General features: G+C 57.8%; 1 protein-coding gene across 10 annotated transcripts in view; it reads right to left on the bottom strand.

Moving 5' to 3' along the window:
• Positions 1-23,900, bottom strand: part of TNS1 (tensin 1) — a 257,548-nt gene that overhangs the window by 89,623 nt on the left and 144,025 nt on the right. For all 10 annotated transcript variants that reach the window (XM_054043851.1, XM_054043849.1, XM_054043847.1 and 7 more), the window contains 8 exons: positions 22,928-22,992; positions 21,218-21,301; positions 16,586-16,698; positions 15,436-15,496; positions 12,045-12,120; positions 11,358-11,487; positions 8,170-8,235; positions 4,655-4,816 (listed from right to left, as the gene is read on the bottom strand). In XM_054043851.1, the coding sequence (XP_053899826.1) occupies positions 4,655-4,816; positions 8,170-8,235; positions 11,358-11,487; positions 12,045-12,120; positions 15,436-15,496; positions 16,586-16,698; positions 21,218-21,301; positions 22,928-22,992 (757 nt within the window). The remainder of the gene's footprint in view (positions 1-4,654; positions 4,817-8,169; positions 8,236-11,357; positions 11,488-12,044; positions 12,121-15,435; positions 15,497-16,585; positions 16,699-21,217; positions 21,302-22,927; positions 22,993-23,900) is intronic.

The following is a 23,900-nucleotide window of genomic DNA, read 5'->3' on the forward strand; positions in this document are numbered from 1 at the left end:
GATCCGGCCCAATCGAACTCAGCGGGGGGTTGCCATTGGATGCAGAATCAGGCCCGTTACCTGCAACTAATATTTTTCCCAGCAAGCCCATCTTGCTATTCTGATGTGGCAGGCGCATGCCGTGAAGAAAGGAGTCCGGAGAAGCCTTGTGCCGTGGTCTCACCTCAAGGCTGAGGCTCCTAAGGAGAGAGGAATCATTTGCCCGCCGGGCGCTGTGAAAACAGGAACGGGGCAGGGAGCTGCCACTTTCCCCTAGCCTGTCCCTAGATGGCGATCCTGACTACAACACCCCAGAGACACCAAGAACACAGACGAGCAGGGACGATGGAGGTCCGGATCATTTGATTTGAAGAGAAGAGAAGCCAGAGAGACAAGACAGAGCAGACCATAATGCCAAATGCTGCAGCACCTGGCTCTCAGCGGCTGTGGCTGGCAGAGAGCAGTGAATAAAGGAGATGCCAAACACAAGTGAAGAGAAAAAACTAACCAATCCTTCTTGGGGCGATCCCTGGCTTGCGTCGTCCAAGGATTTTCCACAAGGCTCTGAGCCAGGAATGGAACGCTCAGCAATGATAAATACGCTTCCTCGGTACCTGCCCCTCCTGACAGCCTCATGGCTCTACCAGAAAGAAGCCATAAATTGTGAGGCTTAGCCGGGTCCCTCCAAGCATTTCACGAGCCATCCGTTATTGTTAACATTTCCTGCCAGGGGGATGAAGAATTCTGAGTGCTGGTCTCCAGGAACGGGAACCGCCATTGACCTTACAAGGGAATGAAAAGAGTTCCACGCGCAAGGCAGAAAGCGAAGCCTCCGGGGCATAAAACATTTCTTCTCCGCCGCGGGCAATTTCCCCCGGAGCTCTGCATTTTCCTACCTTTCTTGGGTTGGATTCTGGTAAATGCACATGCAAAAGCAGCCGCCCGGTTGTCAGGCCTTGCTCTCACTCCAGCCTGCTCCTCATGTAGCCACCACTTCCCCACGCAGAGTTAGGAAAACCTCATCTCCTTGACGTCCACCCGCTCCTCAGCAGCTCTCCATGCCCAGGATGACCTGTTGATCTTAGATTCTGCAAACAGGCCAGATCTTGAGGTTTTGCTCAGTCTTTACTCAGGCAAAACCTGCCATTAGCTTGGCCGGGAATCTTGCCGGGGAAAGGGGCCGGCCCTTTAAGACGTCAGCATCGCTGATTTCCTTAGGGAAGGGCGGTCGGGACCCTTCTCTGCAGAGCTAATGAAGTCACGCTGGGTACCCGATACGCCAGGCACATGCCTGAGCCCATGTGTCACGAGTCCTTGTTTCCTCTTCACTGCCAGGAATTCGGAGGCTGCCCCTTGCCAGCTTTCCATGCCCACACTGTGAACCAAACCCAGGGGGAGGGGGAGATTTTATTCAGGACTCCTGAGTGCAGCGCTCGCAGTCCGCAGGACACAGAATTAGCCAAGGTGTCCGGAACCGGACAGATCCCTGGGACGCCGGCAGGAGCAATGCCCGAGGCTCTGCTCTCTCAGCCTGCCCTATGCATCAAGCGGGGCAGTTTGTAAACACTCGCGTCACCCTGGAGGCGGCAGCAAGAACTGGACATCTGACATTCAGGCAAACATCCGGGGAGCCAGGGACACATGCCCCACACACCTTCAAAATAAAAACACCGTCTGTTCCCTGCAAGCCCACACTGATGGCCACGGATGACCAAGAGGCGAAGGTGCAGGAGCGGAGAGCAAAGGGGGAATATTCTGCCTATCTACAATGCTGCTGATCTGCCAAGTCCAAAGCCTTAGCCCACTCTCCCGCAGGTCAGGTAGGTAGATAGAATTAGCCCCATTCCACAGATGGGGAAACTGAGGCACAGATTAGTCATGCAATTTGGCAAAATCTGCGATAGCACGAACAATAGAAAATGAGACTCAAGGCTAAACCCAGGCCAGCCATCCTGTAAGATCTGGGTTTGACTCCTGGATCGCTGGTGGGAAGGAGGGTGGAGTCCTTGGACAAGCCACTCTCCCCTCTTTGTGCCTCAGTTTCCCCATCTGTAAAATGGATTAACGAGACCGACCTTACTTTGTCAAGTGCTTTAGATCTAGAATGTGTGTGTGTGTCTGTGTGTGTGTAGTGATACAAGCACTAGATACCACTGGTGTTACAAGGTGGCTGTGAGGTATAAAGCATGTTGAGACCCCTGGATGGGAGGTGTCGGGGAAGGACAGAAGGTTAATAATAAATAGCAACAACTTTCCCAGGCCCACGCTCCCTGGCTTTTCTCTTGCAGGTTTTCTGGGCTCTGCATTCTCCATGGCTGGCTGGATCGCCATGGGCTAGGGACTGGGCTCAGACGCTGTAGCCCTTTCTACACTCTCACCTTCCACCACCACCAACCCACTGACCCTCCGTGCCGCCAGCTGGGCTCCCCTGGTACATACTGCTTGTGACATCACGCTCCATTGCCTTGGCAGGGACTGTGGTGTCATTCCCACGGCCAGAGAGGACCCCCGTCCTGCCCCCGCTGCACCTAGTCCCTGGGCCGGGCTGAGGTCCCCCCAGCTCTAAGCAGTGCAGCTGAGTGGCTCTCCACTCCCAACAGTCCCCACCTCCTTTAGAAACTAACCTCCAGTACGGCTTGAACATTCATCCTAAGTCCCTTCTTGCTGCTCAGCTGAGTGGCTCCCTCCTGCCAATCCCAAAACCCAGTCGCCCCCTCCGGCGGCCGGCAGCTGCGCTATGCTAGGATGGGAGATCAAACGCTTTCACGGCTGGGTCATAACCTCGGGCTGCACAGCCTAGGCCGAGTGCCGGGCGTCGGCTCTGTGACGGGGTGAGGGGTGGCCAGCGTTCTCTGGAGCACCAGGGACAGCGCCCTGTCTGGGACGAGATACCAAATTCCATCGCCCGCCTTGCTGGGATCTAGAACAAGCGTGAGCCCCGTTCCGCGTGCATGTCGGGAGGACAAAGCATTGAAGCAGTAACAGTGGCCCGGGTCCCCGCCACCCGCTCTCCACATGTATTAACCGTGTGTTCGTTGGGAACACAAGGTCCTGGGGCAGGGACCGAGTCTTCTTCTGCGTCTTGGAGATGACCTCCTGAGGTCTCTTCCAACCCCAATATTCTATGATACTGACAGCCCAGCTCCCGTCTATGATAATCACCCTCTGCTGGAGTCAATCCATCTGGCCCCGTGTCTCGTTTCTCTGGGCCTTGGTGCGTCCGGGCTCTGGCCAGGTGCCGGCGAAGCTATTCCAGTGAGCTCCCCAGCCCAGCTCTGCATGAACCCCGGCACTGCGGGCAGCTTGTCTGAGCCTCCTGACTGAGACCCACAACGATCCCGGCTCTCTCGTGCCAGGGCTGCCCATCAGCCTCGCTGCCTGCAGGCCGTGGAAGCGGCTGCCGAGACCCTGAGGGGATGACGGGCATGGGCATGGGACCGGGGGTGGGATGATGGTTCTCCGCCATGCAGCACCACTCGCTGCCTGCCTGTCTCCCTGCCCGTCCACGCCCTGCAAGCCTCACCTCTCCACTGCCTGGAACTCACAGCGAGCCGACCCGTCCCAGCCGCCAGTACCAGCAGGGCCGTCGGGGAACAGCAGGTAGGGAAGGAGCGAGAGTTACGGGTTGTGTTGCCCTCCGCCCCGCTCCCTGGCCCCCCTGAGCCGTATCTGCCAGAGATACTAGTCCAAGCGCAGGGCACTTTGAGCCCTTCTGGGCTGAGACCCCTGCCCCCCTCTCCCAGATTCACTCAGGCTTGGCAAGGCCAGGATGCCCACTCCAAACCCCAGCCTGGCAGCGAGAGGCTGGATCCACAACCCTAGAGACAGGAGGCCTCTCCCATCCCACCGAGCAGCTCCAGCATGGGCAGCGGCAGCGCCAGCTCCCCCCAGCGCTACCCTGCCAAGGTGCCCACCCCCTGAGCTGGATGGGCCAAGCCCCGCGGGCTCGGAGCGGGGGCGTGAGAGCTCAAACAATACAGTGACGAGGGTCCATAAAGAATGGAGTCAGACTCCTAGAACCCCCTTTGCTCGTTATCCTCATGTTTGCACTTCCCTGCAAGACCCCCTCTCTCCGCAGGTCACATCCGTGGAGACCTGCAGGGGACGCTGATGCTAGACCTCCGCTGTATAAAGGGGAGTTCTAGGAGGGACCCTTTGCCTCTGGAATGTGCCTCCTCCCCAAACAATCCGGCAAGAGTGCCCCCCCGCTGCCAGTTGGTGAGCGGCAAGGGCTGATGGCCCAGGTGGCTGCTGGGTCTCACCCGATGGGGTGCGCGTGCCAAACTGGGGATAGCTTTGTCCTAGCCTTGCTGTGTAACCAGCGTATGCCGTGGGCCTGGTTCCATCGCTTCCATCAATGATGCTGAGCTACTGTGTTTTTAATCTGCAGCCAGAGGCGGCCACCGTCTCAAGACAGGCGTCTCTTGTTTATAAATCTAAATCGCTCCCCGCACTTATTTCTGAGCACACAGACGTAGCTGGAAGACCAGAGGGCCCTATCACCATCTCCTTCACCCGGCCCCCATTTGTCTGCCTCATCCACCTGTCTGACCCCCAAGACCGTGAGCTCTCTGGGGAAGCGACTGCCTTCTTTATGACTTGTCTGCACAGTGCCTGGCACATCAGGGGCTCCCATAGGGGCCGGGGCAATATAATAATATGTTATAACAATGACCTGTGTCCGGAGGTTTGTGGGCCTGGTGGGGACCAGCCCAGGTACCCTCCATGCTGTCCTCTCGGCGGACGTTGAAATTGTCGTAGGAGTCCCATCGGATGAGGGGGTCCGAGGTGTTGTAATCCACGGAGACGCTGGGGCCGTTCTCCAGATGTTCCATCCCTGAGGGCAGGCGGAGGTGAGTCAGTAAAGGAAGCCGAAGCCACACACGGGTCTGGTGCGTTGGAATGTCAAGGGGAGAGACGGGAGCAGGCCAGGCAGGATTGGGGGGGCGGGGAGAGACGGGAGAAGCTGGGTTATTAGAAAGAGACAGGAAGTGAAAGGAAAGAGGGAGAAAGGCAGGACAAAAGGAAGAGGAAAGGAATCAGCCTCTGGAGATGGGAAAGACTCATCACAGGACTTAGTGCATCTCTCTGCCAACCCCAGGCTGTTCCAATCGGTCATTCACCAGGGGTTAGTTATCCTGCCTGATGCGGGACTCCCAGCGCTTCCCAGCGCTGGGCATCCTGTGAACTAGCAGATCTAACTGTCGGGAAGCTCTTCCTGATCAAACAGACAGACGGACAAAGGGGCATATATGGGGGCAGACAGAGGGGTGTGTCTGAGGATGGACAGAAAGCAGCAAATGGGGCAGACACAGGGGCATGTTTGGGGACGGACAGTGACAGAAGGGCATGTATAGAGATGCACAGACTGAGGGGGTACTGTAACGGGGGGCTTGCTCTGGGGCTAAACCAACCCTGGTTACAGGATGAACCTCACGGTCATCTGGTGATGATAACACTCTTTTCATGCCCATTAGTATCGCTGGAGGATGCGAAACAGGAACTACTGAAGTTGGACTTTTCAAATCAGAGGTCCAGATAATTTGCATCCAAGAGTTTTAAAAGAGTTGGCTGAGGAGGTTGCTGGACCATTCATGTTGATTTTCAGTATGTCTTGGAGCACTAGGGAAGTTCCAGAAGACCGGAAGGAAGCTAATGTTGTGCCAATTTTTAAAAAGGGTAAATGGGATGACCCGGTAATTATAAGCCGGTCAGTCTGACATCAATCCCTGGCAAGATAATGGAGTGGCTGCTATGGGACTCAATTAACAATGAACTAAAGGAGGGTAATGTAATCAATGCAAATCAACATGGGTTTATGGAAAATAGATCCTATCAAATTAACTTGATAACTTTATTTGATGAGATTACAAGTTTGGTTGATAAAGGTATATGTCATAATATAGAGACTTCTGTAAGGCACTTGATTTGGTACTGAGCAACAGTTGGATTAAAAAACTGGAACAATATAAAATTCACTTGGGACACATTAAATGGATTAAAAACTGGCTAACTGATAGGTCTCAAAATGTAACTGTAAACGGGGAATCATCATTCCAACAGGTGTGTTTCTAGGGAGGTCTGCAGGGATTGGTTCTTGGCCCTACGCTATTTACCATCGTTATCAATGACCTGAAATCATCACTGATAAAGTTTGCAGATGACGCAAAAATTGGGGGAGGGGTAAATAAGGACGAGGACAGATCACTGATCCAGAGTGATCCAGATTGCTTGATAAACTGGGCTCAAGCAAACACTATGTGTTTTAATACAGCAAATTGTAAACGTATCCCTCTAGGAACAAAGAGCGCAGCGTGTGCTCACAGGATGGGGGAACTCTATCGTGGGAAGCAGTGACTCTGAACAAGATTTGGGGGTCATGGCGGGTAATCAACTGAACATGAGCTCCCAATGTGACACTGGGGCCAAAAGAGCTAATGCGATCCTGGGATGCATCAACAGGGGAATTATTTTATTCTGGATTGGGCACTGCTGCGACCGCTGCTGGAATCCCGTGTCCAGTTCTGGTGCCCACAGTTCAAGGAGGATGTTGATAAATTGGGGAGGGTCGGAAAAGAGCCACACGAGTACCACTAAAGGACTAGAAAACCTGCCTTATAATGACAGACTCAAAGACCTCAGTCTATTTAGCTTAACAAAGAGACGGTTAAGGGGTGTCTGGATCTGTCTTTAAGCACCTACCCAGGGAACAAATATTTGATAAGGGGCTCCTCAGTCTAGCAGCAGAAGGTCTAACACGATCCAGTGGCTGGAAGTCGAAGCTAGACAAATTCGCACTGGAAATGAGACATAACTCTTGGAGTTATTCGCCCTTGGGACAATTTACCAGGGCTCGTGGTCAGCTCTCCATCACCGACAATTTTTCAATCCAGATTGGATTTTTTTTCCCCAGAAGACCTTCTCTGGGAATTGTTTTGGGGCAGCTCTGTGGCCAGGGGGGTCAGATTAGATGGTGCCAATGGTCCCTTGGCCTTGGACTCTAAGAGCCTATGAATCAGGTATAAAAGGAGCCAGGTTTAAGCGCCGAGAAGGTCCAGCTGGAGAAAGAGCTGGAGGGAAGAGACTGCAGGGCCCTGACTCACAGAGGAGAGCAGAGCAGGAAAGGAGGCTAAGAGCAGGGAGAGAGGGAGGAAAGCTCTCAGGCAGGGGGCCTGGGAAAGACCCTGACTAGCCAGGGAAGAGACTGGGAAACCCAGAGGGGCCCTAAAGAGGCAGGGTAGGAAGTTTCCCAGGGAAAACTGCAATGGGGGAAAGGGTCCAGCCCAGGTGTGCAGTACAGGGCCGAGGCTGGGACCCAGTTCCGCTACCGGCCCCATGGAGTGGGCCTACAAGCCCATCCCAAAGGTATGGAGCCCCACGAGGGGGCAGCAGACTGAACCGAGCACTGGCTGAACAACAGCCCCAGAGAGGCCGGAAGGTTTTTGCTTCTGTTCAGGACATTTTGGACTTTTAATTGGGACCCCGGGGGAGGGGAGCGAGTCACCTGACAGAGAAACCACCACAGCGCGGCAGCGACCGCCCCCGGGGGCCCTAGCCCAGCGAGGAGCTGCTGCGCTGTCCCTGGCCACGAGGGGGCGCTATGTGTGAGTGGACTGGCCGGATAGCTGGGATTCTGAGAGTCCCAGTTCCCGAGTGACACCCCCACGCCCCCTGCACGCCTGCCGGGAGTTTTGGTCTCAGTGGGGAGCGGGGCCTGGCCCGGCATCACACTGGCGAGGTCAGCCTGGCTGCTGCGCTGGCCTGGCCGTACGCTCCACGCCTCGGGACCAGCAGCTCCCTGTGTGTCCTGCCTAGATAGGGCTCCGGCCTCCGTGAAGGTGGAGGAGGGGATGGGGGCTGCTCCCCTGCCCGGACAGGTCACCACGAGGACGCCTCATTCCAAGCGAGACCGTATTACTGAGCAGTACGAGACTGGCACTGCACATGGGGCATGCGCCGTGCCTGGCAGCAGGGCCCCTCCGCCCACGCTCACCCACAGCAAGGAGCTGCCCAGTGCCAGTGGGGTGCTGGCACAGGGGCGGGGGGATGGCGGAAGGGGAAGGGCGGGGGCTGAAGCGGATGGGAGCAGAGGTGGCAGGCACAGGAAGGAGTGGGTAGGGGGAGCAAGGGGCTCAGGGATTAGTAGCTTTGGGCTGCAGTGCCCCCATGCAGAGGGGCCGCCGGCCGTACCTTGGATCTTCTCGGGGCCATATGAGAACACAAACTCCACCTTCCCGTACTCCGGAAACCGGTCGTCTAGGATGGAAACAGAACATAGGAAACTCAGCGTGTGTCCAAGCTCCTGCACCGCACTAAAGCAGGGGGGGTCCAGAAGTCGCTCACCAACGGGCAGGGCCATGGGCAACCCTTTGCTGTTTCCACGCTGAGAGCTTAGCCTGGGTAAAATGTCAGACTCCCAACTATGAGACAGAGCCCCCCGTTCGTCAAACATAAAAACATCAGAACAGAAGAATGGCCAGACTGGGTCAGACCAAAGGTCCATCTAGCCCAGTATCCTGTCTTCCGACAGTGACCAATTCCAGGTGCCCCAGAGGGAATGAACCGAACTGGCAATCACCAAGTGATCTATCCCCTGCCGCCCATGGTCTTGAGCCTATAAAGCATTCGACCGCCGCTGAACCATAATTGCCAGTGTGCATTCTGCCTCCATGGCCATTCGGCTCTTAGCCTCCCTGCTGGGGTCAACCACACAGGGCCAATCAGTGCCGGTTTAGTGACACGGCTGCATCTCAACTAGGAAATGGACTGAGGCCCATGACACCATTTCACAGGGGATGGCAGCCCCCTCCAGTCATTGACTCCATAGAGATGGAGGACCCCATACTCCATCAACAAACCGCCAAGAAAGGTGTCCACTGCCACTCAACATGGGGGTGGCCCCATCTGCCTTTCACACCGTGATCAACACCAGAACATCTGAGCAACCTTCTCCACCCATCTGTCAGTCGCTGCTGTAACGGGGCGTCCTTCCTGCTGGGGGAGGCCCGAGACACGCCTCCGATGGAAATAACGAGTGATCCTTGGCCACCAGCTGCCGTACGTGGCTTCCTTCCTTCGCTCTCCAATTCAATCAACTCTGGAGACTTAAAACCGGCGAAGGTGGGGGCTCTACGCAGGGGAACCTGAGCCTGCTCCGGGGCCAAAGGGTAATTACAGTAAGAAATACATCCTCCGCGTGTCACTCCATCAAAAGTACTTTCGCTTGGTCTAGAGTCTGACACTCTTGCAGGCTGTAAAAATGTCATGGCGTCCGCGCGGGAGTGACTAATATTGTTCCAGGGCGTAGGTCAACGGCTGCTGGCATAGCCCCCGCATGCAATGCGTCACCTTGGGCATTCCCGCAGGGTCCCGTTTCACATCCCCACATCTCTGGGGCACGGTTGTAAATTACTCGCTGAATGAAGCAGACCTGTGTCCCAGGGCGGGCTGCTGGAGCTAGGGGACACCTTTGGACCAGAAGACAGAGTAACAGCACGTGTTTCAGGACCAGCTGGCAAGTGAACACTGGCTCGAGTGGCACAGGCATGACCCATGAGAGATGCCGGGGGGCCACCACCCCCAGCGAGTTCAAACCCACGGTGCAGCTTGGGGAAGACGACTTGGCGAGCAGGGTCACATCCCTGGCCACACATGCAGATTGCAGGCAAACCCACGCAGCCTGAGGAGCGAGGAGGAGACCTTCAGCCTGCACTGGGGATGAAAGCAGCCGATAGGGAGGGAGAAATCCCAGGTCTTTCCCCCGCAGTGATGTGGGCGGAGAGACAGAGCAACACCAGCAGGTCAGTGATCTGCAGAGGAGGAGAGAAGACATAGGGCTGGCTGGACAGGAGCAGTGCAGAAGAGGCCTTCGCCCTGCGGTAGGGCAGGGACCTGGAGATGAGGCCGGAGGGAAGCAGCAGCGTTTCAGGCAGAGAGCCGGTCAGGAAATCATTCTTTTTCTTCCGTAAAATTTCAACAAAGGACAGGGGGGGGGGAATCCATTTTGTTGCAATTTCTCGTTGAATTTTTTTTTTTTTTTTGCATTTTCATCAAAAATGGAATTTTTTCCCCTAAAATTTCCCTTTCACCAAAAAGCTATTTTTAATCAAAAAGTGTGTTTCGATAAAAGATTTCCAACCAGATTTGTGCACGAGGCCTCCAATAGGGCTAAAAGGGGCTGATAACGGTGGACGGGTGGCTCGGAATGGATGGGTGGCTGTAGAAAACTGCAAGTTCTGTTGTCAGGAAATTTTGATTTTTCTTGGCTGTAGACCAACCAGCTTTAGCTTGACGGGTGGCAGGAATCCCGGCAGGACCGAGAGGAGATGATACAGAGGAATGAATGACCAGGGGCAGAGCTGAAGGGACCTTCACCCAACAGCAGCCTATGGATGGATGAACAGACCGACTGACCCAATGAATTATCGGTGGGGACCACTTAGGATATACAGTGCTGCTGGCGGCAAGAAAATCACCATCTGCTCTCCAGGTATTGTGTGTTTCTTGACAATGTTCAGCTCTGTGTGGACACACGGACGTGGAGGGTAGGATGCAGGTATGAAAACGCCTAGTAGGGCCTAGCGGGCAGGTTTGCATCAAGCACAAAGCTCCCGTCTCAGGCTGGTACCCACGGGTAGCTGGACGAGATGTCGAGAGCAACTTCCCAATGAGCTGAGCTTGGCAGAGATTCCTTACAGCTGCCCTAGATGGGAGCAGGTGTGAACCTCCATGCACATTGCTCCAAGGTAGTCTATCGGTGGGACATTCCCAACCTCCTGTGCTCAGACGCCACGTAAGAGCCTAGGTAGGCAGGCAGACCATGAATGAGCTAATCAGATCTCACAAGTGAAGCGGGGTAGGACTGGAGAGGCCAAAGACAAGCCAGATTCGGAGGACGCGGCACTGGTGCTGCCCTTTCCACTGGGCTGGCACTGGATCAATGCGCTACCATGGTGTTGGGAAGTGCTGTGCGACCATCTTAGATAAGAGGCAAAACCAAAGAGGTCATTACTGATCCCATTGCACTTTTAATGTGGAGAAAGGGGTCACCCCAGGTGGACTGAACCCGGGTCACAGCTAGATATGCTAGAGAGAGAGAAACAGAGACAGTTTGGGAAGCATCCTGGGATCCTGATATTCCAAGTCCTCTGAAAATTACCAAAGTCCCGCAGTCTGGGGCTGATATATCTATGTTCCCAGACACCCTGGTGATGGGAGCTGTATCAGAACCGCAATGGAGCAGAACTGTGAAAACCAAGCCGGCAAAGTAACTCATCAATGAACCGCCCCCCCCCCGCAAACCATGAGCGGCACAAGATTCCCCCGTCCAGGCTGGGTCCCACATCCCTCTCCCCGCCTGGCAAGAATGACGCAATCACCTTTAAAGGCTTCGTCCAGGTCCTCCTTCCCAAAGACAATGCCGAGGTCATGGATGGCACAGGTGTGGAACTGCACCCGGAAAATGACGTCTCGGGTCGGGCTGCGGAACTTCTTGTGGTAGCATTTCAGCTGCCCGGGAGAAGGGAAGAGGTGTCAGCCTCTCCACAACCCGACCAGCGAGCCCTGGGCAATGCCGGCTCTCAGTCTCGCCGCCTCTCCTTATCTAGCTGGCCTAGCGGGAGCGGTTTCTCTCCTCTCTTCCCAGCTGTCGCGCACCCTGATATTCGGGTAACTGGCGGGTCTGCAACAGGGCAGACCGGACGGCTCCTGCAGTGACTTCCGGGGCCAGGCAGCGTGGAGATGGCTTTGATGCCATGTGAGCATGTGGCCATTGCAAGGCACCAGTTCACCTCGTTGCACCAAGATGCAAAGCTGGGAACCCTTCCCCATCACCTGCAGAACGGCAGGGTGGGCTCCCCCGAGAGCTCAGCCTCGCACAGAGCTCGAGCTGGGGTCTCCCTACCCATATGGACTATCCTCCACCTTCCCCCACGGGCTGTTTCTTCTCCCCCGGCAGCCCCCTCCTGCCTCTCCCAGGCTATCCCCAGTGGGCCCACTGCCCCTGCCGGAGGGGAGGTTCAGGGCAGACTGCTACTGAAGCTCGAAAGGCCACGTCGGCCTCTTACCAGGATATCTCCCTTCAGGAGCAGTCCGGGCTCGATGGTGATGCAGATGCTGGTCTGGCTGTCTCCTTGCACGTTGCTGCAGAGAGAGAGAAATCACTCAGTCTGGGTGCACGAGCCCAAGGGCTCCAGCAGCCAAGGGGCACACAATCTCCAGGAGCTCCGGGGGTGGGCGTGGAGAGAAACCCTAGCGAGGCGGGTGCTTTCCCCAGCTTGCCCGAGGCCTGGCTGGAAACGCCAGGAGAAAAGGCTCCATCACGTAGTTTCTGCTGTTTCCAGCTGCCCCCCAGGCCAGGAAAATGACCACGGTCTTTGTACACATTTCCGCGGCGCCTGGAGGCGCCACCCGGGATCGGGTGCTGTACAGATACGCAGCCAGGGCCAGTCCCTGCCCCGAAGAGCTCACGGGCGAAATAGACAGGCGGGGAAATGAGACAGGAACAGACCCCAGGCCTCCCGCAGTCCCACCCAGTGTGCTCCCTGCTACACCCCCCTGTCAGGTGCAGCCCAGCTGCTGGGCTTTTAACCCGCAGACGGACCCAGGAGGGGCAGAGAAATTACCCAAATGAACGGGGACGGTGGAGAAAAAGCCATGGCAACCCCGATGCCGGTTGGGGGCCTGGGGTGAGGACTCGGGGCTTGAATGGGGGGGCAGTGAGGCGGGGCCTTCTTCGCCTGGATCCTGCGCAGCAGATCCTAGCACAGCCGGCTCGGGCCAGCAGGAATTTCTCTGGGCTAGTCACTCAGCTCCCATATTCCCAGGGGAATTCTTGCATCACTGAGCTGGGAACGGGGCTTGAAATCAGCCCATCGGCGCGCCAGCATTGCTGACCGTGTCAGCCCAGCCGGCACGGGGGAGCTCACAAGGATCATGCCAGGGACCGCGGTCGTTTTTGTACAGGTCCTACGAAAAACACTGGCTACTGGATTTGCCCTTTTGCAGCCTTTTTTAAAGTCGATCGTTAGAGTCCGGAGCACATTTTACAGCTGATTATAATATCCAGTTGGTCGCTGCTGGGGTCTAAACTATTTGACAGCGTCCCAGGAAAACCAAAGAGAAGCAGCAAAACTCCATTCCCGTCTCTCCCAGTGGGCCCTGACCCAACGATCAGCATTTATACAGGAGCAGTGCCCTACTGGGACACCAGACAACTCTTTAGTCTAGTGGTTAGAGCAGGATACGACCCAGGGTACATAGCACCCCACAGCTCTGCCCCTAATTATCTATGGGGCTCTGGGCCTGTCACTTCCACCCCCTTTGTTCAGCAATCTCCTCACTTGCCCCGCACCAGCCCGCCCAGTGGATGTGATGGTCCATGGGAGTTAATCCAAGTGGCCTTGGGAGCTCAGCTTTCACGGGTGAGATGAACGTGGGGTTTATTAACAGCTTCCCATAGACAGGCTATTAAAAGCTGAAAGGTACAACTGGGCCTGTGGTAAATGTCATGGAAGAGGTGGCATCAGGCCTGGTTGGAAACAGGCATGTCCTGTATGGGCAGGTCACATATTAGGGAGCGGGGGGTGCGGTCGGACAGGCCAAGGGGACAAGGGAAGAAAAGAGACAAGCGTTTTTCCACTGCCGTGCTAACGCGGCCGCACTGCACTCCGCAGGCTTGGGTCTGCAGCTGGAGCTGTGTCCACACTGCAAAATGGCAGCAACTGGACCCAAGTCGCAGCAGGACTCACGCTCTGACCCACCCCCTAGCAGGGTCCTAAGACCCAGGTCCTCAGTGCTTGCTGACCTGAGTCAGCCTGATACGCGTGTGGACGGAAGAGGGGCTTGGGTTCAAACCTGAGTGAGAGCCCAGGCTTGGAGCGCAGTGTAGACATACCCAGGGTGTCCACCAGGGCACATACACCCCACCCCACCATCTAGCTTCAAATTAGCACATGGAAGCCAAACTGTCCACTCCCCGCTGCACACATCAGCACTGGGGCCAGGCAGGCGCTGGGCGAGACAATTCAATGGGGGCAGGGTCGGAAGGTGGGGCTGGGGGAGCCGGGCTGGGAGCTGACCCCATCTTTGGCCCAGCCTCGCTGTGCCGTTGAGTGGCTGGAGGTAGCAGGTGGGTGCGGTTCTATGCTTGCGCTCCTCACCCCCCCACTCCTGCCCAGATCCGCTTTCCTGGGAGGCGGAAGCCCCGAAATACTGGGAGGGAGATGCCATGAGGGAGCCCATTCGCGACACTCCCAGCCCCATTCCTCAGCCCAAGAGGTTGGGAGACGCACAAAGTGCTTTGAGATCCCCAACGAGCACAAACGATGTTACATCCCTGCTTCCCAGCCACTGTCCCGTGTCCCAGCACTGCAGCTGCCCGTCCGACCACTGCTCTGGCCTTCCCCTCTCTCCCTTAGGGTAGGATCCACCAGCGGGCAGCCTGGGCACCATCGAAGTCCCCCATGGAGCCCTCCGGGCCTTGCGCTGCCTGATCGCACAGGAGGGAACTTCCCCCTGAGTGCATCGTCTGTCTCCCAATCGACTGGGCCTCGCTCGCACGCCCTGGGGCAGGGGCTCTGAGCACACTGGAAGGGGAGGGCAGTTTTTAGGTCAGATGCGCTGATCCACCAGTGCCGCCGGGATCCTTCGGAGCAGGTCAGCCGCGTGTCGGGGGTGAGTCTACGCGGCATGAGTCCGGAGCAGGTCTGGAGCTTCCCAGGGAAGATTTCTCCTGGCCCGGCCTCATGGGTGGCGCATAATGGAGGCAGGGGGAGGCTAAGCCTCCCCTAACCTCATGTCGCTGCGGGGTGGGGAGGACAATGGTGGATTTGGGACCCCCGGAAAAATCTCCCCCCACCGCGGCCCTGGGGTCGCCATGGTGACACAGAGCTTTTCTGGATTCGGGGCCACTGTGGGGGGCACAGACCGGGGGGGGGCAAGGTCTCAGGGGGGAAGAGGTGGAGTGAGGGCAGAACAGGGGCGGGGCCCACACAGGGGAAGGGGCAGAATGGGGTAGGGGCTCCGGCCTCAGAGCTCTCAGCCCATCTCCCCCTGCCCCATAGCTCTGACCGAGGTCTCAGCCCCCTGCCTGGCCCGACCTGGAGCACTGCAAACTCCATAGCAAGTTCGAGTGAGGCCAGACGGATGGGAAGGGACGGTCACTTCCTGGACTGCCCGAGATCTCAGCCGAGTGCTCGGAACAGGCTGGGAACATCGTGCCAGAGGGAACCACACTCTGCGTGGCCAACATGAACCAGAAGCGCAAAGTGCAGCTTGTTTCTACTCCGAACTCTCCCCTTCCCTGACAGGACCCCGCCGTGTTTCACACCAACACCCGAGCTCGTCGGAGTCCGAGATGCAGAAGGCCCATTGGGTCACCCGGGACCAGCTCTCGGACAGGAGACAGTCACAAGAACCGGAAGGAAGGGCCTGGAGGGAGAGAGAGGTGATATTTACTAGATCCCGGACGTGTACACCGGCTGCATGGCCTGGTAGATCTTCAGGAAGGGCCGGCAACCTAGAAGACACCGATCAGAAATGGAGAGAAGGAGCATTCGTTAGCCAAGGGGCTTAGTCACTGGGAAGGAAAACAAAGAGCCCAGCCATGGCGGAGGGGGCCAGGGGGCTGGGGACCTTTCCCTAGCCTGCCTGCTTCTCGCAGCGCCCTCCCCAGGCCTGGACAACAGACGTCCCAGACACGTGGAGGTGGGAGCAGAGAGGCCTTTCCTCCTGGCAGACCTACGTGAGACGCGGCAGGCTGCCCGGCCAACGGCCAGCCCTTGGGGTCCAGAGCCCCTGACAACTAGCGGTGAAGAGAACTCGGTGCTCCAGCCCCTCCTGATGACAACAGAGGGGAGCCCATGCAGCTTGCGGGCTGGTGCCCCAGAGGATGGGAACCCCCCTGCTTGGCGGCGGTGTGCTGGGGTGCCAGCAAACCCCTGGAGTTAGGGCTGCCGCTGAGTTCCCACAATAAGCCCAACTGTGGCTCCATTCTGGAATCCACCAGAAACGGCCACGTAACAGATCTACAAGCCGTTGGCACAGATGCTCTGTCTACACTAGGGCTCCCACTACTGCCATCCCCAGCGGAGCTGCACGGTGGCTAGCGACTGGGTGATCGTCCTTCCCTCCACCTGCTCTGGGCGGTGTGCCCCAGGGAGCCAGGGCATGGGGCGGGATGCTCTCAGGCACCCCAGACCCCCACCAGGGCAGGTGGAGACTCCGGAGCTCCCCACAGAGGCCTGGGCTCCCTGGGCAGCTCATACCATGGCCCGGCTCCAGCTTCTGGCCTGGCCAGGAGGCGCATCTTCCTTGTAGGGAATAAACACCCCACCAAAGCAGCTCCCCCAGCCAAGAGCCATTGTGAAAGACACAGCATTGGGGCTGCGGCTGCAAACCCGGCCGGCAGGAAGCTACCCACGGCAGCCCCTGGCTCCCACGCAGCATCTCGTCTCACTTGCACGTACCCAACCTTTCTGAAACGCTGGGGGGTTTACCCACCCCCAGCCCCCTACCCCTCATGCAGCTTCTGTGCCCCTGGAAAGTAGAGTCGCGTTGGGGGGCAGCAAACAGCCCTCCCGTGCCGGAGCCGGGGGGGGACACTTACCGCCTTTGGACTCGAAGTTGGGGATCCCGTGCATGATGACATGGTGCAGGAACAAGGGCTTGTTGTTCATTTTGATCGTGCCGGACAGCAGGCCGCTGAAGTAATGGACATACCTGGGGCAGAAACCAGCGTGGGGTCAGGAGGTTAGTGGTGTCTGTTAGCACGGCCCGTTCAAGCTGCTTTGGTCTCCTCGCTGCAGAAGGGGGCTGGGCACCCGCCCCCTATTCCCTCTGCTCCTTTCCTTCCGCCCGGGTACCCCGCTCAGTAGCCCTACCCGTCTGTAAACTAACCCTTCGGCTCAGCTGCTTGCATTGGAAGCCATTCCAAATGTGCCCCAGAATCCTTTGCTCCAAAGGAGACACCCTGGCAACTAGCACCATGGGATCCAGGCTGAGACTCAAAGGCGCTGGCTGAGCAGAAACAAGATGGCCAGAAATTTCACAGCCAGGGAGGAGGGTTTCAGGACTGGCTAGAAGGCCCAAGGGGTCTCAAACCTGGGCCTTCAAAGCTGCCAAGCAGCAGACATCTCCATAACCAGCTCATGTTACACTACCCACAACCCACTGAGGACACAGACCACAGGAAGTCCCACCTCAAGGGCTCTGACAGGCAGCAGCCTCATGGCTGCTGATTGGCTCCCTGCCCTATATAAATAAACCCACGGAGCATTCCAGGAAGCGTCCAGACAACAGCGCACCTCTCCTGTAGCTGCCACCGCCATTCCTGCTCCGTTCTTGAACTCCTCTCGACCTCACCTTGATTTGGATGTCGCCTCCTAACCCGGACCCTGTAACCTGACTCGGACCCTGATCCATGGTATCGGCCCCGACCTGGAACTTGACTATATGCCTGCATCAATCTTATTATCGATCTCATTCCTCATGGCTCCTGACATTCTGTTCACTTTTTTGACTGTCGCTGCAGATTGAGTGGATGTTTTCAGAGAATCATCCACAATGGCTCCAAGATCTTTCTTGAGTAGTTACAGCCAATTTAGACCCCATCACTGATTATGTTGTCCAATGTTCGTTACTTTACATTTATCATCCCTGAATTTCATCTGCCATTTTCTTGCCCACTCACGCAGTTTTGTGAGATCCCTTTGTAACTCTTCACGGTCAGCTTTGGACTTAACTATCTTAAGTATTTTTGTATCTGCAAACTTTGCCACTTCACCGTTTACCCCTTTTTCCAGATCATTTACGAATATGGACTGTAATTTTCACTCCATGCATCTGAAGAAGTGGCGTTTTTTACCCATGAAAGCTTATGCCCAAATAAATCTGTTAGTCTGTATCCACAAAAACAACGAGGCGTCCAATGGCACCTTAAAGACTAACACAGCTACCCCTCTGATAATAAGATAGAAGATATCATAATGCCACTATCTAAATCCATGTTACATCCCCACCTTGAATGCTGTGTGCAGTTCTGGTCACCCCCAGTCCAGCTGGCCCTCGCGACCTACCCAACACTGACAAAACATGAGGCTGTTGGCTGGTGGGACCACGTGTCCCCACTGAATTCTCCAAAGTGAAACAGCCTGACCTGAAATGTCTGACCGGCCAAAGGAGAACAACTCCTTCTAGACTGTTAGCAGCTCAAAGCTGGGCTTTAGTCCACTGAACGGGTCATCTCCTTCAGGCCTCCAATAGGATCCAAACTTGACTTGCGGCGTCAGCGTCACCTGCTACGCACAGACCAGCTAACCGGGGAGACGGTGCAGACTTGCTGGGGTATGTTACTGTGCCCAGATAAGCTCGCTGAGCAGAACTCCTTCCCTCACACACAGCTCACACTAGATACGCATGTGGGTTTGGCTCAGAGTCCCAAGCGATGTGATAAATCTAATGAGGTCCAGGTCTCACAGTGGTTCCGGGAGCGGGGCCACTCATGACATGACACAGTAACCCAGACTGGGGAAGAACGGCTCAGCTAAGAGTGCCAGGATGGGCATGCAGAAATCGAGAGAGCGAGAAAACCATGAAACCCACAAGCTTTCAAACTGCAACGTAAGCTTCCTCCACCGACCAGCTCAGCCCAGATCCTCAAAGATATGTAAGCACCAAACTCCTGATATGCATCCGAAGAAGTGGACTGTAGTCCACGAAAGCTTATGCTCTAATAAATTTGTTAGTCTCTAAGGTGCCACAAGTACTCCTGTTCTTTTCACCAAACTCCTGTTGCTTTCACCTTATCCCCCTGAGGACGTGGGCCCTCCACCCAAACCCTCAGCCCCCGTGAGCAGCTGACTGTTCTGGGCGCCCAGGCACTGGTGTTTGCCGTGCGCGGATCCAAGGGGTTGAGCTGGGGTTGGATTTCTCCCACCAGCCAGACCAATCTGGATTCCAATCCATGTTCACCCCTGCCCATGGGCTGCTCTGGTTTCTAGGCCAGGGTGCGAGGGCATGAGAGCGAGGGAAAGCCCAGGGGAGCACAGCTGGAGGCAGAGGCAGCGATGGGTGAGGAGACGGGCTCGAAATCTCCCTCTGGTTCTACGGATCTCCCTGCAGCACCAGGGAAATCTCCATCTCCATCTACTTCTGCCTGCAACTCAGCCGCTCCAGCGCCTTGCAGGAATAAACAGGGACAGCGGCCTGGGCAGCGGGAGGCCTCTAGTGCCACCTAGTGGAGCAGAGGGGAATGCATGTTTGATATCGGCGAGTTCTGCAGGCTCCTTCCCCCGAACAGGGAGGCCTGGCTGGAGCACTGCCCCATTCATCTGACCTGCACCACATATGCCAAGAGCGGCATCCTACCCGGAGGGCTGTTGTCACTTCGATACCAGCCAGTTGCCCCAGGCCCAGCCTCCTGGCTCCCTGTGTGTGAACAAGCCCTTGCCCCCGCCTGCAGTGACGCTGCTCTCACCTCCTGCCATCGACCAGCCCTCGGAGGCAGGGCTCAATTCCAGCCCTGGCAGGAAATCGCACCCACGGCCAGGTCCCTTTCAGGACAGGAGGGGGCAGTGCCACTTGACCCAGGCTTCTGAGCCAGCATGGTCCAGGGTGCATCAAAGGGGGCAGTTAGGAGGGCAATTCCCTCATGGGTTGTCCCATAATTGTCCACTCGGGGTGCCTTGCACCATCCTCTGAAGCCGCTGGCACCAGGCCCTGTCCAAGACAATTGGGCAGTGCCCAGTTCCTACTTGGTTCAAGGGAGAAGCAACTGCATGCTCGGGGCGGGTGGCAGCGCTGGCCCCGTGGCTTTCACCGGCCCGTGTAATCTGATGGGCAGCCAGCTCCTCTATTGAAGCCCTCGCGACACGCCCGGGAAGTGGAAGTCGCAGGGCCATTCCCGAGTCCCCGATCGCGTCTGCCGGATGTTGGCAGGAACAATGCCATGGGCCGACCGGACAGGGCGCGGCCCAGGAAACCCCAGACCAGAGCCCAACACCCGCTTGGTAGACGGGGCCCAATCCCGAGCCGGTGCAAACGGGCCCCGCGCAAGGGGGTTGGGGGGGCTCACTCGAACTGCACTGACGCCCGGGATCTGATTCAGCCCCGTGTGCCTTTCTATGGATAATGCCCTGCAGACAACGTGAGACGCAAACATGCCCTAGACCCAGAGCTGGACAAGGACAAACGCTGTTCGGAGAACGGAAGCATTTTCCTGCGTTTACTCTGCTAAGTGGATGCCGGTTTGCAGCCCGTTGAGCCCGGCCTGGTGCAGGTCACTAAGAGCCGTGGGCGTCAAAGTTCAGTGAAGAAGCTTGATTTGCAGCGCATGGCAAATCCCCTTCCGTGGGAGGCACCTTCAATTCCCAGCAGCCCGGAGGGGTCCCGGGCTGGCTGCTCGCCCCTTGCCCTGTCCCTGTGGGGGCTGGAGACTTGCCCGCGGGTGGGGCATTCATTCACCCAGGTTCCTCTGGGTTGGGGACTCAGCTGAGCAAACCCCGAACTCGGCTCAGCACCATTCATCCGCCCAGGCTTCGGGCAGAGCACGGTGCACGCAGAGGGTGCGTGGCAGGCCAGGCTGGTCCGCAGGAGGCTCGTCCCCAAGCCCATGTCAGGAGAGTTTCCCCTGGGCACCGTGGCTGTGGGCCCTGAGATCCTGGCTGAGTGCAGGAGGCAGGGTGCAAAGGGCCAGCCCCTCCTCCCAGCCCCCCACACCCACTGCCTCAGCTCCTCGCTCTCGTTTGGGGTCTTGATAGTTTCCTTTAAACCCGGGGCAGAGCCGACCCAGAACTCCACGCCAGCCCGCCATGCAGGGGGGGTCAAGCCCCTGAGTCCAAGCCCAGGCCTATGGTCGGGGTCTGGAGCAGATTCAGAGCCAGAAGGGGCCCAGTTTCTGGATCTAGGCGAGGCAGCCTGCCCCTGCTTTGCACCTGCTTCCCAGCCCTCTAACCCGCCGAGGGGGGCCAGAGTTTACCGAGCTACCTCTGCTGGAGGGCCTCTCTCCCTCCCAATTTGATGCACCACACACCAGGCACACCCAGTCCTGCCACCAGGGGGCATCTTCTCCCACCTGACTCCATGGCCCCCCACACACCTGTCCGGGCACCACATGTCCAATCAAACACCGGCTCAATCACCACCTTTATTTCCATCTCCAAAGGCCCCAGCAAGCCGCCGACAGGCCCAGGCCAGTGCTCACAGCTCTGGCCGCCGGGGAGAGAGGCGCCGCAGAACTCACCTCTTCTGTGACGGCTGCCCGACTGGCAGCACCTTGTCCTCGTAGAACCTCTTCATGGCAAACCTGTCGAGGGCTTGGTCCGCGCTGCGGGGGGAAGGTGCACACGGTCAGACGGGCGGGGGGCGGGCTCCGGGCTGCATGCAAGGCAGGCAGCAGTAAGGCCGAGTGCGCGGGAGGGCATGGCAAGGGGGCTCCGTCTCCCCCCCGACACGTTTATAAACAGGAGGTGCCAGAGAGCCCACTAGGGCTATTTTGAGGCCCTTCTGTTTTACCTGAGCCAGTAAGAGGTCCCTCAGGGCTTGTTTGGGGGTCAGCGGTGACGTGCATTGGCAGGGCTACATGGAGAGCCCAGGGGTAGCAGAAGCTGCTTTGGGTCTCAGCTGGGGGGCATGGGCAAAGCTGTGTTGGCACCAAGGATGGGATTTGAATAGCAGGGGGCTGCGGGTCGGGATTGAGTTAGCATCAGCAGAGTGTGGGGGGAGCCCAGGGCTGGGCTAGCAGGGGCTGCGGGTTGGCACTGAGGGGCACAGGCAGAGCTGGGGGGAGACCCCAGGGCAGGTCGGGACTGAGGGGTACCCCAGGCCCGGATGAGCAGGGGGTGTGGTGGGTCAGGGCTGAGGTGCCCTAGCAGCAGCATGGGGGATGAGGGGGGTGTTTGCCCAGTGCACCTCTCCCCATTCCAGTCAGCCCTTGGCCTGCTAAAGCCAGGGTTGTGAGTTCAATCCTTGAGGGGGCCACTTAGGGATCTGGGGCAAAATCAGTACTTGGTCCTGCTAGTGAAGGCAGGGGGCTGGACTCGATGACCTTTCAAGGTCCCTTTCAGTTCTAGGAGATGGGATATCTCCATTAAAAAAAAAACCCTTTGCCTGTCCCGGCTCCAGAGCTCGCCCCCAACACACGCTGCCTGGGTCCCGGCTGCTGTCTCCACAGGGCCGCACCGGATACCCCAGCTCGGGGAGGCGGCTCCAACTCGCCCTCCGGATTTACAGACACAAACCGGAGCCGGTTGGATTGACACAGACCTGGAATGGCCACTGCAGCCCCCTCTAGGCCTGGGCCCAGCCCATGATGCCCGGCCCCAGGAATCCTGCAGGCTGCAGTCCTCTAGCATCCCCCGACCCCCCACATTCTGCCCCCAAGCGAGGGGCCGCCCTGGTACTGTCAGTCCTTGGGCGCCTTTCCCTGCTGCCAACCAGGGCGCTGGGACGGCTTGGGGGAGTGGGACCCTGTTCTCCTCTCACCGCACTGGGTTTGAAGTGCTAGTCTGGAGGCAAAGGGCCCTGCATCCCATTTGCAGCCCCCTAGCTATCCTGCCCCCCCGGAGGTGGTCCCCTCTTCTCCTCCCTCCTCGTCTGCCCTGCCCGCTGCCCTCCCAGGTGGCTGGTTCGGGCGGACGGTCCCCCCTGAGCCGGGCCAGGGAGATGCCAGGAGCCAAGAAGCTGCCAATGGTCCCCCCCAGGAGCAAGAGTGAATGGCACCAGTGCCCAGACCCCAGCCCAGAAGCGGGGGCTGGGCCAAAGGCACCATCACCGCTGCTGGGAAGGGGGAGGACACTGAATAGAAGCAGCGTCCTGAACTGGGCTCCGAAAAGCGGGTCCCCGGGCTGGTTGTCTCCACGGGGGCACTAAGGCTTTGGGGAGAGGGTCCAGAGAAGATGCCTGGGGTGCTGCTCCAGGTGCCCCACCGCCCCGCATGCCAGGCTCCTCTCACCTGGCTGAAATGTTGCTGTAGTGCATGTAGGCGGCCACCACGACTCCCATCCGGCCTCGGTTTCCCTGCGAGAGACCAGAACAAAGAGGGCATTGGGCATCCCAGGGGGCATCCAGAGACATCCCAGAGTCCGCCAGCCAGCAGCAGGGTCCTTCGCGCAGGGCCTGATTCAACGCTCACTGAATGCAAAGACTCCCCTTGATTTCAACAGGCTTTAGAGCGGGCCCGGAGTGCTGGTAACCAGTCGCCACGATCCACCCCAGAGGTGGCTGCATTTCAGCAGCCAGCAAAATGGTCACTGTATTTCCAGCCTGAAGCGCCCAGAGCGATGCACTAGGGAAGGGAGGTGCTAGAGAATCCATGCTGGGATCTCGGGTTTGGCCAGCCTGATGAATAACACCCCGCAGAAGCTTTGACAGGGGTGGGGGTGTCGTGCCTGGATTTGGAAGCTATTGTGTTCCTAATTCTGTATCACGCACACGGAGCGTGTTGTCATGCCTGACTCCCGGCGTTTCCCCCACTCCCCTATCTACTAGACCAGAAGTGACGAGTGGGGGGCCGGGCATGCAGGGTCGCATGGCCCCGCCCCCGATTGCTCGGTCAGATGGGGCGGCTGGGCCCCCTCCCTGCGGGGCAGCTGGGAATGCCGACGGGGGTGACACGTGGGATCCTGATTCAGTCGCTGCTGGGCTGAAGGCCGGGGAGGCTTCCCAGGGGGGCCCAGGGCTGGCTGTGAAGCTCTTTCCTTTGAGTCTGTGATGTTAACAGGCCATGGACCTGCCCCTGCGCCCCATCTCTCCCCTTGTCCCTCGTTCAGCCCCTCCAGGAAGTGTTCCAGGCATTCCCCGTCTCCCCCAGGCCCTGCTCCCCCTCCCAGCTGCTCTCCCATGTGTCCCTGTGCCCTGCCCCCCGAGACAGCGTCCCCCTGCTTTTCTCTCCCCGCCGGGAGCGGGGCCACTCGGCCCAGGCCATT

The sequence above is a fragment of the Malaclemys terrapin genome, chromosome 11 (genome assembly GCF_027887155.1).
Source record: "Malaclemys terrapin pileata isolate rMalTer1 chromosome 11, rMalTer1.hap1, whole genome shotgun sequence".
NCBI classification, from domain to species: Eukaryota; Metazoa; Chordata; order Testudines; family Emydidae; genus Malaclemys; species Malaclemys terrapin.